This window comes from Nerophis ophidion, linkage group LG02 (genome assembly GCF_033978795.1).
Source record: "Nerophis ophidion isolate RoL-2023_Sa linkage group LG02, RoL_Noph_v1.0, whole genome shotgun sequence".
Classification (NCBI taxonomy): domain Eukaryota; kingdom Metazoa; phylum Chordata; class Actinopteri; order Syngnathiformes; family Syngnathidae; genus Nerophis; species Nerophis ophidion.
The window spans coordinates 2461384-2475562 of record NC_084612.1 but is presented as its reverse complement, the minus strand read 5'-3'; the positions used below and the strand labels follow the sequence as shown (position 1 = coordinate 2475562).

The 14179-nt window shown below is 39.6% G+C and overlaps 1 protein-coding gene across 2 annotated transcripts in view; it reads right to left on the bottom strand.

Annotated features, from left to right (window-relative positions):
- The window catches only part of vps13c (vacuolar protein sorting 13 homolog C), a 91668-nt gene that overhangs the window by 60576 nt on the left and 16913 nt on the right, over positions 1–14179 (bottom strand). For both annotated transcript variants that reach the window (XM_061875996.1, XM_061876005.1), the window contains 12 exons: positions 14039–14140; positions 7033–7095; positions 6585–6659; positions 6273–6382; positions 5419–5478; positions 5284–5343; positions 5125–5205; positions 1732–1789; positions 1515–1642; positions 1288–1394; positions 522–696; positions 374–436 (listed from right to left, as the gene is read on the bottom strand). In XM_061875996.1, the coding sequence (XP_061731980.1) occupies positions 374–436; positions 522–696; positions 1288–1394; positions 1515–1642; positions 1732–1789; positions 5125–5205; positions 5284–5343; positions 5419–5478; positions 6273–6382; positions 6585–6659; positions 7033–7095; positions 14039–14140 (1082 nt within the window). The remainder of the gene's footprint in view (positions 1–373; positions 437–521; positions 697–1287; positions 1395–1514; positions 1643–1731; positions 1790–5124; positions 5206–5283; positions 5344–5418; positions 5479–6272; positions 6383–6584; positions 6660–7032; positions 7096–14038; positions 14141–14179) is intronic.

The window sequence follows — 14179 nt, the reverse complement described above, 5'->3', positions numbered from 1 at the left end:
CTGGGTGTGGTGAAATGTGTCCTCTGCATTTGACCCATACCCTTGATCACCCCCTGGGAAGTGAGGGGAGCAGTGGGCAACAGCGGTGTCGCGCCCGGGAATCATTTAACCCCTAATTCCAACCCTTGATGCTGAGTGCCAAGCAGGGAGGTAATGGGTCCCATTTTTATAATCTTTAGTGGGACTCGGCCGGGGTTTGAACTCACAACCTTCCGATCTCAGGGTGGACACTCTAACCACTAGGCCACTGAGTAGGTTTAAATGTGTACACATATTTTATAGATTTTCAGCATTTTTTTTATAGTTATCAATTACGTGTCTATCGCGATATGTATTGATATCGTTTTATCGCCCAGCCCTACCACAGTATTACCTCCATCTGAGCTTGCTGGCGAGCCAATGTGATGCTGAACACATCCAGAACTTTCTCCAGGTCCTGGCAGAAAGACAAAGAAGTCACATGAGGCTGTTTGATCCACTGAGAATGCAGGGGGTGGGGGTGTCCATGAGACTCTTTGGACCTGAATCTGGCGCTCGGTGTCGGCGTTGAGCTTGTTCTGGCTCAGTACTTTGGTCTTATAGGCCAACTTGTAGGCCTTAACATTCTCGCGGTGGTGTCTGATGTTGGACCAGGACCACATGCGGCTGGTGTGGCGGATGTGGACCTCCAGGATACTGTTGAAGGCGTAACGCCACCTAGTGGAAATGAGATCAGGAGAAGATTTAGATTTTAGCCACTGTTGTGTAAAATATAACTTCTTCCAGCGAATTTGAAATAAAATATGCATGCTGTTGATTGAGGTATAACTTCCCTCATTTGGACAAAGTGGAACACCTTAGAAATGACTAGATTTGGCCTTGGTTCTGTTTGAAGAAAATAATCACAATGAACACACCCTGCGTTTTATATCTATGCACTCTCACACACATATATCATTATTAGCCTGGAAAGAGAGAGAGTGGAGGAGAATGTTTGTGAACTAGGCACACACGTCAAGTTAACTTTCAGTTTCGATTCCCCCCAAGACGTTGCACACCAAGGAGGAGAAATGCAGATGAGGAGGGTGTCCATTTTAGAGATTGCTTCGAGCTTTAGGTAGCTAGGTTCTCTCAATTGTTAAGCTTTTATTATAGCCACCTCTCATCATTTTAAACGGCCTTAGAACAAAATAATCTGGTAGGACTCTTCCCTTATATGAGGGAGAGTCCCTATACTGCAAATACCCCAAATATATGAAATCTAACCCCTACTTCATGATATCATGTTTGCTTTACTGTGGAACTGACCAGACTTTGGCGTTGGCATGGATGGGAGTTTCAGGCCTAAACTTCCTGTAAGGAGTGTTCTTCACCATGCGGTCAATTGACTCCAGCAGCTCCACCATGGTGGCATACTGCACATGACAACACACAAACATCTGCACTGAGCCACAATGCATTCAAGTGATGGTCAAAAGCTGCTAGTCATGGACAACAGTGGTCATGTGACCTCAACAGTCAGGCGGACATGTTACCTGAGGTCTGGTCATCTCTATAGCAATGTTCTGCACCTCCAGGTGCAGCTTGGCTTTTGGAGATTGCAGTTCCTGCTCGGCGTTTGGGTTGATGCGCATTTTGGCGGACGCAAAGATGGGTTTAAATACTGCAAAGCACAAACAAAGCGACAAATGGGCCGGTTAAGATGAGGCGAACTATGAAAAGGAGACTTTGCTGAGTTGTTGTTGGACTCACTGTAGTGATATTGAGGTAGCTCCTGATCCTTAGTACTGATCCCACTTTTTAATTTATCCTGCAACACACACACACACACACACACACACACACACACACACGCACACACACACACACACACACACACACACACACGCACGCACACACACACACTCACACGATTAGTTGGAATTACAACGCTTCACATATAATCAGTACAAAAAAAAGACATGGGTTTTAGTTAGTATTCCTTTTATCTTTTACAGTGCTAATATCTACAACTGAGCTAAATTGAAAATAAAAATGTCAGTGTTTTACATACATTTATTTGTGGCACACGACCACTAGATTTGTCGCTACCTGTCCGCCCTTACTCATAAACACATTATAACGGGACTGTCTGTCAATGTAGCTTGTGGCGGCATGCATCATTTCTCCACTTCTTAGCATATCTAATACGTACCTTGTCTGTCAAAACATTTAATGATTGTGCAGGAGGGATGAGTATTTCGCAAACTTTAAAAAAAAAAATTAAAAAAAAGACTAGCGATAAATCTTCCAATTTTTTTTTTTTTCCCTCAACATTTTTGTTTTGCCCTTTATTTTTACTTGTTGTCTCTTCGACAGCATCCCAAAAATGACATGCACATGTGTTTTGGCCACTTATACACATTAAAGGATGACACAACAGCCCACCTCATCCAAATTTACAATCCTGCACGCGCTCTGAGGTCCGAGAGCCAGCTTCAGCTCGTGGTGCCCAAGACCAGACTTAAAACCGGGGAGACAGGGCCTTCTCTGTGTTAAAGTACCAATGATTGTCACACAGACACTATGTGTGGTGAAATGTGTCCTCTGCATTTGACCCATCCTCTTGATCACCCCCTGGGAAGCGAGGAGAGCAGTGAGCAGCAGCGGTGCCGCGCGCGGGAATCATTTATGGTGATTTAACCCCCAATTCCAACCCTTGATGCTGAGTGCCAAGAAGGGAGGCAATAAGTCCCATTTTTATAGTCTTTGGTATGACTCGACTCCCACTGGGTGTGAGCTTTCCTTGCCCTTATTTGGGCTCTACCGAGGATGTCGTTGTGGTTTGTGTTGTGGTTTGTGCAGCAACTACTGATTTAGGGCTATATAAATAATCATTGATTGATTGATTTGAACTCACAACCTACCAATCTCAGGGCGGACACTCTCTGGCCCTCCATATTCGAACTGCTCCCACAGTGGAGTTTTTTAAATCTCGCCTTGAGATCCATTTTTATTCTCTGGCTTTTAACACTACGTGAGTTGTGTGGTCCTCTGTGTTTTAAAATTTTGATTTGTATTTACTGTTTTAATTGGTTTCCCCCTTAAAATTATTTTTAATCATATTTATTTGATATTGTTTTTATATTGGTTTTATATGTATTTATTTTATTTTTTGTTTTTATTTAGTCATTGGTGGAGCTCAGAATAGTATTTGAATGTTGTTTTTAATATTGTTTTGCAGCACTTTGGAAAAAAATTGTTGTTTAAATGTGCTATATAAATAAAGTGGATTGGATTGGATTGCCACAAACAGATTACAGTCCTGTGCAAACCATTGAGAGTGATGTGAAATCATTAAATGTAAAAAATAATCCTACGACATTGTAAATCATGATTATGATAAGGGACAAGGAAATGTTGCACAGCTGCAGAACCCTTCATGTAATGCAGAATTAAAAATGTTTTTTTTTACATTTCAGGCCAATTGATGCACTTAAAATATTTTCTGTAACAGAACAAAAACAAAAATGTTGGTAAAGTTATTCTTTGTTGTAAGTTGATCTATATCTGTTTTCTGTTTTGTTTTCTTAAATGTTAATAAGGATAGAATGTTGTGCACAGCTGTACTTTACAACAATTTTGTGGACAGATTATACTAATTACAGCGGGGAGTGGGGCGAGGGCCGCAAAATGTTTTCTTCTTCCTAAGAGGGCGTAACAGAAATAATTGAGTAGCAATGCTTTAATGGTTGACCATGCTGCAGCAAGGCATGATGGAAAGGATCCATTACTATTGTTGTGTATTTACTGGAAACATTTCCTACTCTCCTTTTAAATTATGAATTTCTAGTTATTGAATTAGTCTTTCCCGTTCCTCTACGTGGCCAAGATGGCAACTACAGAGGGTGGTAAAAAGGTCCATCACTGCACACTCGGCCTTTACACTTTTCAATGTACAGTAAATACTCAAGAGTGTCTGCCCTGAGATCGGTACGTTGTGAGTTCAAACCCTGGCCGAGTCTTACCAATCACTATAAAAATGGGACCATTTACCTCCCTGCTTGGCACTCAGCATCAAGGGTTAGAATTGGGGGTTAAATCACCCAAAAATTATTCCCGGGTGCTGCTCACTGCTCCCCTCACCTCCCAAAGGGTGATCAAGGGTGATGGGTCAAATGCAGAGAACAATTTCGCCACACCTCGTGTGTGTGTGACAATCATTGGCACTTTAACTTTAAAAGACTAAGGGCCTGATTTACTGAGATCCTAACACCATGCGGTAAACAACATGTGCAATATACAAAATAGCGTGTATTATAAGGGGCCGTGTTGCATGCGGTTTACTAACACTACTTGTGCAATTGAGAAGTGGTGCAAACCGCCTTATTTTGCGTGTACTGTACAGGGCATCGCCACAAGGACACTCTTATTGACTGCATTGCATCTACTGACACCACTTTTTTTTTCAGAACGCAAAAAATGCATATTTAGGATTTTTTTTTCATATTTTAATAATGCATATGATACGTAAATTAAACAAACGTCATTAAAAAAATACTAAAAGACACCAAAAAGCAACAATAGAATTTGATTTGATTTTCCGCTTAATTCCTCTAGCAGCTATAAAATTATGTAGCTAAATAAGCAAAGTGTCTAATATGTTTTATTTCTGACCATGTAAAATGTTGACACACAGAAATGTAGGACGGAGGATTCCCGTCTGTCCATCATCTGTCTGTGCAGCACAACCATTGTTCATGGAGCCGTGTGTGTAGAAGTCAGTTTTCTCGTCATTCTGACATGACAAATAAAACGTAAAATAGTGCTCGCAAAACGGTGAAGAGTGTTGATAAATCACATTCCGTGAGCTAAATTATCTCTATTTGCATCTTCTTCTCCCAGTATTGTGGGTCTTTTGCTGATCAGCATATATTTCGTATATTGATGAAGACAGATAGGCAAAATGGATTGCACGCCTTATTTTGCTCACTTAATAGACGCAATCCACTTTGCACACATTTATTAGATCAGCTTTACGTGTGCTATCAAGTTTGCAAGTGTTTCAGTATACGCCTGAAAGTTAGTGAATGGGGACACAGCCATGCTGCCTTGTTTGCAAAGATTGTACATACTGCAGCTTATTTGTGACCTCATCAAACCCACCACAATGTCCTGCCATGAGTCTTTGTAGAAAATCTGACTGTTGACGTTCCAGTAGGCGCACAGACACTCCAGACGGCCAAGCTAACAGGTCCAAACATAAAATGCATCAATGATGATAAGAACAAACAACCGAGATCTACACATGATTGAAATCGTCACCTTGTAGGTGATCTTTGCTGCTTCGTTGAGGATGCAGCACTTCCAGTTCTCATCAGTGGTCTAAAGGAAGACAAAGATACAAGAGCAGGATGAGAAGACGTCTTCAGACCAAAAACACACACGGGCATGTCTTACCTGCAGGCTGAGTTCTGACAGAGTGACTCCCATGGACAGGGGGCGCTGTGGGTCAGAAACCTAAAAATCCACAAACATCTCCAGGTTAGTCAAGTTTCATGACCAGAGCACTCATAATCAAAACCTTAATGTACAGTATATATATATATACATGTATATATATAATGTCCATGCACACACACACACACACACACACACACACACACACACACACACACACACACACACACACACACACACACACAAAAAGATTTTTTTTCTGTCATGAAAAAGGGAGTTTTTTTGGGTTGGTGCATCAATCGTATGTGTATATCTTGTGTTTTTTATGTTGATTTAATAAAAAAATTAAAATAAATAAATAAATTAAAAATTCTGCAGCCGGTACCAATCAAGCCCGGTGGTTGGGGACCACTCCTTTAGAGCACAGCCAACACTTCCTGGCACTACAACTGCAGAAAATAGATCTTCTCATGTTTCTCTATGTTTACATTTTCACACTTTGCACTATTTTGTTACACTTTATCAAGCATTTCTTACATATTCCTTATTTTTGCATTGTAAGAGGTTATGGTTGAGTGTTCAATGTGATTTTAGAATTTAGTTTACATAGATTTAGTGTTTAGTGTTTCTGCCTTGATAGCTGGGGGGATTACAATCAGAAAGTTAAATTTTTTATTAAAACATTTTTTTGTCCTGGTATATATTTTTAATAGGTCATGATACAGATGATGTAAAGATGATGATACAGTTATTAGCGATACTTCCCAGGCCGAGTAGACAGAACCAAATCCTGACTGGAACTTTAACCTAAAAATGCCTACACGAGGCCATGATTCGTAAAAAGCAAGACTTACATCATCCTCGTAGCGCAGGTGGATGCTGCTGATCTTTACTTGCAAGTTCTTGATCACCTGGGTGGCCAATTTCTCCATGAACGTGTCCTTCTTCTCCTCATGAGGCTTTTCTGGAAGCAGCAAGCAGAAGACTCCTAAGATCTAAACCCGGACTGACCAGACGCGGTCCTGGACAAAAGCTTGAATCAGTAAAACGTCTTTTAGGCGATGAAGATGCTCCCAAAAACCACATCACATCTTTTTTGCTCAGTTGAAACTTCACTCTGGAGGCTAACGCCATCTTTGATTGGCAGTAAAAATCATTAGACTCACCTGGTTTGTTCACGCGATGTTTCAGCTTCTTCAGAGCTTTTTTGTGCTTTTTAAATTTTTTATGTCCTTTGGGGACTTTGGCAGCATTAAAGAAAGAGAAAGCAGTCAATAGGAGAGAAGTAGAAAGAATGAGGTCAAAAGCGTCCACTTAGAGGAGGTAGGGGGACATGTGAATAGAGCAACTAATCACTGAGCAGAGTTTCGGACAAACAGCAAAGACATTTGGAGGTTCATGTTGTAGTTTGAGGAACTGAATGAAACCTTTGCACATTTACATCTACATGTGTATTGGATGATATGAATGTGTCTATCGGGACGAAAAGGAACACACATTTTTTTTTTTAACATTAAATTCCACAATACAATCACGGGAACCATGTTAACCTAGCTTTAGCATGCCCGTGCTACGCTAGTGCTACTTTCAGGTATGGGTGCATGTGTGTTTTACCGTCCACGGGCTCCTTATAAACAACGCTTTCCAGACTGAAGAGCAGCTCGCCAGTGTGCGACGCTGACAGTCAACGCAGCGTGAACACAACACAACACAACAAAAAATTGTTACGTACGTCAAACACTTTCATTGGACTAGAACTCTTTTTTTATTTTCCTCCTTAGAATCACATGTCATGTAACATAGAGTACAACCTCTAAAGTGGAACAAAATCCCCTTCCAGGACAATGGTCAACTTTAGAAATATTGGAAATTGAAATGATCTGTTCTAGAGTCCAGCTATGGCCATTGTAAACACTTTTGAGGGGAACTGCACTTTTTTTTATTTTTTTTTATTTTGCCTATTGTTTACAATCATGAAATACATGATGATGGACTTATTTTTTAATGCATTCTAAATAATAAATAAATGCTCAAAAGTCTGCCTACAAGGTAACCTAAAGTATTGTGCTTTTAACACCCTTCAAAAAACATGCAAAGGCCTCCATTAAGGTTGTATATACATTATTTAAGGATATACATCACGTAGTAACAGGCACATTTATAACAATATTTTATATTTATGTATTTTGACCATTTTAAGCATACGCGGCACATTCATTTCAACACACCCCGTTTCAATATGAGTTGGGAAATTATGTTAGATGTAAATATAAACGGAATACAATGATTTGCAAATCATTTTCAACCCATATTCAGTTGAATATGCTACAAAGACAACATATTTGATGTTCAAACTGATAAACATTTTTTTTTTTTTTGCAACTGATCATTACCTTTAGAATTTGATGCCAGCAACATGTGAAAAAGAAGTTGGGAAAGGTGGCAATAAATACCGATAAAGTTGAGGAATGCTCATCGAACATTTATTTGGAAAATCCCACAGGTGTGCAGGGCAATTGGGAACAGGTGGGTGCCACGATTGGGTATAAAAACAGCTTCCCAAAAAATGCTCAGTCTTTCACAAAAAAGGATGGGGCGAGGTACACCCCTTTGTCCACAACTGTGTGAGCAAATAGTCAAACAGTTTAAGAACAACGTTTCTCAAAGTGCAATTGCAAGAAATTTAGGGATTTCAACATCTACGGTCCATAATATCATCAAAAGGTTCAGAGAATCCGGAGAAATCACTCCAAGTAAGCGGCATGGCCGGAAACCAACATTGAATGACCGTGACCTTCGATCCCTCAGACGGCACTGTATCAGAAACCGACATCAATCTCTAAAGGATATCACCACATGGGCTCAGGAACACTTCAGAAAACCACTGTCACTAAATACAGTTGGTCACTACATCTGTAAGTGCAAGTTAAAGCTGTACTATGCAAAGCAAAAGCCATTTATCAACAACATCCAGAAACGCCGCAGGTTTCTCTGGGCCCGAGATCATCTAAGATGGACTGATGCAAAATTGAAAAGTGTTCTGTGGTCTGATGGGTCCACATTTGAAAATGTTTTTGGAAATATTCGACATTGTGTCATCCGTACCAAAGGGGAAGCAAACCATCCAGACTGTTATCAACGCAAAGTTCAAAAGCCAGCATGTGTGATGGTATGGGGGTGCATTAGTGCCCAAGGCATGGGTAACTTACACATCTGTGAAGGCACCATTAATGCCGAAAGGTACATACAGGTTTTGGAACAACATATGCTGCCATCTAAATGCCGTCTTTTTCATGGACGCCCCTGCTTACTTCAGCAAGAAATTGCCAAGCCACATTCAGCACGTGTTACGACAGCGTGGCTTCGTAAAAAAACGAGTGCGGGTACTTTCCTGGCCCGCCTGCAGTCCAGACCTGTCTCCCATCGAAAATGTGTGGCGCATTATGAAGCCTAAAATACGACAGCAGAGACCCCGGACTGTTGAACGACTGAAGCTCTACATAAAACAAGAATGGGAAAGAATTCCACTTTCAAAGCTTCAACAATTAGTTTCCTGAGTTCCTAAACGTTTAATGAGTGTTGTTAAAAGAAAAGGTGATGTAACACAGTGGTGAACATGCCCTTTCCCAACTACTTTGGCACGTGTTGCAGCCATGAAATTCTAAGTTAATTATTATTTGCAAAAATAAATAATGTTTATGAGTTTGAACATTAAATATCTTGTCTTTGTAGTGAATTCAATTGAATATGGGTTGAAAAGGTTTTGCATTGTATTCCGTTTATATTTACATCTAACACAATTTCCCAACTCCTATGGAAACGAGGTTTGTAAAACTGAATGATTAAAATGTAGATAATTACAGTCATTGCTTTCCACATTGAGGTTCTAATATTGCAGCTCCACCACAAAGCACATTTTTTAAAAGATATCTATATATATTTTTGAAGCATTTTGTACTATTTTTTGGGCCTAAATTAATTATTTTTAACTGTAAAAACTGCTAAATAAACTAAAGACAATAATAATGCAGTTGTATTGGCCACTAGAGGAGACCAAACCAACCAGAACGTACTGTTAAGTATGGTGGGCACTGATTGGATCAGTCTAATCTATATTGGATCAAAAGAGTTTATAGTTGAGCAAAAAGTGTTATTTTATTTATTATATTATTTATTATTTTTTTAAAGCATGTTGTACTATTTTTTTGGGCCTAAATTAATTATTTTTAACTGTAAAAACTGCTAAATAAACTAAAGACAATAATAATGCCGTTGTATTGGCCACTAGAGGAGAGCAAACCAACCAGAATGCACTGTTTAGTATGGTGGGCACTGATTGGCTCAGTCTCATCTATATTGGATCAAAAGAGTTTAAAGTTGAGCAAAAAGTGTTATTTTATTTCTAGAGGGCTCTCATAATGTTGAAAAATGTATTTAAAAGGTCGTAAACAGTTTTTTTATGTCTAACTATGACATTTTTTGATTTACAATTAATGATTTTCAAGTCAAAAGGGGGGGTGCCCATCCATTTCCATCCATTTTTTACCACTTGTCCTTTTTAGGGTCGCTGGAACCTATCTCAGCTGCATTCGGGCGGTAGGCGGGGTACACCCTGGACAAGTCGCCACCTCATCACAGGGCCAACACAAATAAACAGAAAACATTCACACACTAGGGCCAATTTAGTGCTGCCAATCAACCTATTCCCAGGTGCATGTCTTTGGAGGTGGGAGGAAGCCGGTGTACCCGGAGAGAACCCACGCAGTCACGGGGAGAACATGCAAACTTCACACAGAAAGATCCCGAGCCCGGGATTGAACTCAGGACTACCAGGACCTTCGTATTGTGAGGCAGATGCACTAACACATCCTCCTCCGTGCTGCCCAATCTAAACTACTTGGTTTTAAAGGCCTACTAAAACCCATGCAGTCTGATAGTTTATATATCAATGAGGAAATTTTAACATTGCAACACATGCCAATACGGCTGGTTTAGTTCACTAAATTGCAATTTTAAATTTCCCGCGAAGTACCCTGTTGAAAACGTTGCGGAATAATGACGCGTATGATTGATGACGCGAGCGCGTGGCGTCACCGGTTGTAGCGGACATGTTCTTCCAGCCCGATCCAAGATATAAGTAGTCTGCTTTAATCGCATAATTACACAGTTCTCTGGACATCTGTGTTGCTGAATTTTTTGCAATTTGTTCAATTAATAATGGAGACTATAAAGAATAATGCTGTTGGTGGAAAGCGGTGGATTGCAGCTGCCTTTAGCAACCGAAACACAGACGGTGTTTTTTTTTTTTTTTTTACATTCCCTAAAGATGACGGTGAAGCTTTAATATGGAACAGAACAGTCAAGCGAACATGGTTCTCTACCACATGTCAACCGGCAGGTTTCGGTGAGAAAATTGTGTTAATAAGTCGGCTCTCACCGTAGAAATGAGCGGAGCATGTGTTGTTCCTTCTGCAGCTGTCAAAGAGGCAGCTGTGGACTCTCTTAGCTCCTCCGTGACTTCCCTCAGAGACACTGGCGGTCACCACACCCCTCCGACTTTCAGGTATGACTATATAATCTCACTAAAACACTAGTAACACAGTAAGCAGATAAGGGATTTTCCAGAATTATCCTAGTAAATGTGTCTAATAACATCGGAATCGCTCCCACTGCCCTCGACTTTTTTTTTTTCTTCTAGTCCTTCACTCTCACTATCCTCATCCACAAATCTTTCTTCCTCGCTCAAATTAATTGAGAAATTGTCGCTTTCTCGGTCCGAATCGCTCTAGCTGCTGGTGGCCATGATTGTAAACAATGTGAGGATGTGAGAAGCTCCACAACCTGTGACATCACGCGCACATCGTCTGCTACTTCCGGTACAGGCAAGGCTTTTTTTATTAGCGACCAAAAGTTGCGAACTTTATCCTCGATGTTCTCTACTAAATCCTTTCAGCAAAAATATGGCAATATCGCGAAATGATCAAGTATGACACATAGAATGGACCTGCTATCCCCGTTTAAATAAGAAAATCTAATTTCAGTAGGCCAGGGGTCGGGAACCTTTTTGGCTGAGAGAGCCATGAAGCCAAATATTTTGAAATGTATTTCCGTGAGAGCCATATAATATTTTTTTAACACTAAATACAACTAAATGTGTGCATTTTTGTGTAAAACCAACATTAAGGTACAACACGCCTGTCATTCTTTTCAATAACATATTTATTCTGAAGCCAACTAATAATGAATAATATACTTCTTACCATTCTTGACTTCTTGAACAGGTGAGGTAGAAACGGATGGATGGATAAAAATGCATGAGAATTTTTTATATTTTGAATTTTATTTTTAACACTGATTACCAGTGGAATTATTCATTACTTATTGTGTTAAGCAATGTTAACTAAGATTAATCTGAGAGCCAGATGCAGTCCTCAAAAGAGCCACAGGTTCCCTACCCCTGCAGTAGGCCATTAATGTGAATGACCAGCATTTACATTAATGGCCTGCTGAAATGAGATTTTCTTATTTAAACGGGGATAGCAGTTCCATTCTGTGTCATACTTGATCATTAGCATCAACACAATATGAAGAATATTGTGGGATCCGATCCGATATCCAATAACAGTCCGATATCACCCAAAATCGGATTACAACAGCTAGCATCTAAAACGTCCGATATAAAAACTCTGATACAAGCAGTCTGTTCTAAGCTCCAAGCTCCCGCTAACGATGCTTCTTGCCAGTTTAGCAGAGAAAAAACTGAACATTTCCATTGTGAGAGCCTTTAAAAGCGTCTTCAATTTTAAACATAGTAACACTAAACAAACATAAATGAAATGGCAATATAACGTACGTGAGCTAAAAAAATATTTTTCTGTAGCATAAAAAATGCATTACAACAAAAACATTAAAACAAATGTGCTAGCTCGATGCTAATTTACATTGGCTTAGCCATACATCTGCTACTTCATTGATTTGACATGGCCAATTCAACACTCCCAAATTCGGTAATAAAAACTACAACTAAATGCACCTTATAATCAAACAGCAGCTGTGTCATAAGTTCAATACTTAGAGTATAAACACGGTGTCCACAACAAAATACAAAGCTGTCGCATTCATTTAATAGTAAAGACCACTACTGTATTTTTCGGAGTATAAGTCGCACCTGCCGAAAATGCATAATAAAGAAGTAAAAAAACATATATAAGTCGCACTGGAGTATAAGTCGCATTTTTGGGGGAAATTTATTTGATAAAACCCAACACCAAGAATAGACATTTGAAAGGCAATTTAAAATAAATAAAGAATAGTGAACAACAGGCTGAATAAGCGTACGTTATATGAGGCATAAATAACCAACAGAGAACGTGCCTCGTATGTTAACGTAACATAATATGGTCATTCAAATAACTATAACATATAGAACATGCTATACGTTTACCAAACAATCTGTCACTCCTAATCGCTAAATCCCATGAAATCTTTTACGTCTACTCTCTTACGTGAACGAGCTAAATAATATCATTTGATATTTTACAGTAATGCGTTAATAATTTCACACATAAGTCGCTCCTTAATACAAGTCGCACCCCTGGCCAAACCATGAAAAACACTGCGACTTATAGTCCGAAAAATACGGTACTTTGGGGTGAACAAAAAAATCGATTCACAGCCGAATCGCAATGCCCATTCATCCCGATTTTAAATAAATTCATTATTTTCATTATTTTTTTAATAAGAATTTATTTAAAAAAAAACTTTTTACACCATCTCCATGTAAGGAAAATAAACGTTTCTGACCTGTAACCTGTTTCAAAAAAAGTTTTATTATAAGTATTTTAACAGATGATAGAAATACGTTGCGAGAATCGGTTTAAATGGAGAATTGATTACGAATTTAATAATCACCTCAGGAAATCGGAATCAGATCGAATCGTTAGATGCCCAATGATTAACACCCCTATTTCTTGACCATGGCAACATACTTACTGTAAGAAAACGAGGTATAAAAACAAAATAGTATCCAGTCCCTTTTAGACTGTGCTCGAGCACTTTAATCCAGCAGTGCCAGGACCCAGCATGCAGAGCTCACATGATTACAACATATCACTTCAATAAACCTTTTGTAACATTCCACACTATAAAATAAGTAAACAAGCCTGTGTTAGTCCTGCTGACATCGTATCAGATTGATATTGGTCAATAGTCAAGGCTGCATTATAGCTTTTGTCAAAAGTATCAGTATCAGCAACTCTAGCCATGAATTAAATAACCTGGACCCCGACTTAAAAAAGTTGAAAAACTTATTTGGGTGATATCATTTAGTGGCCAATTGTACAGAATATGTACTATACTGTGCAATCTACTAATAAAAGTCTCAATCACTCAACCAAAAAGCCCTGTATTTACTTGGTATCGGATCGATACTATCATTCCCAGTATTGCCCACAGTTAGGGTGTTCCACTCTAGAGGTTCTATTGTCTCATAGTTGAGCTCCTGCTTGGAATATGCCATTATTGTTGTGTTTAACAATTTCGTGTTGAAATCTCCAATATTAGAGGTGGGGGATTAGCGTAGCTCAGAGTGACCATCAGTGAAGAGGCCAGAGGGGCTCACCTCGGCGGGCTGCCATCTGTAGTGCCTCCTCGATGCGCTGCAGCTCGCGCTGCTTCGCCTCCTGCTGGTAGCGCTCCTCCTTAGCCGCGTCATACTTGATGGCTGCCAAGAAGACAAGAAGGTCCACACCTCAGTTAGCAT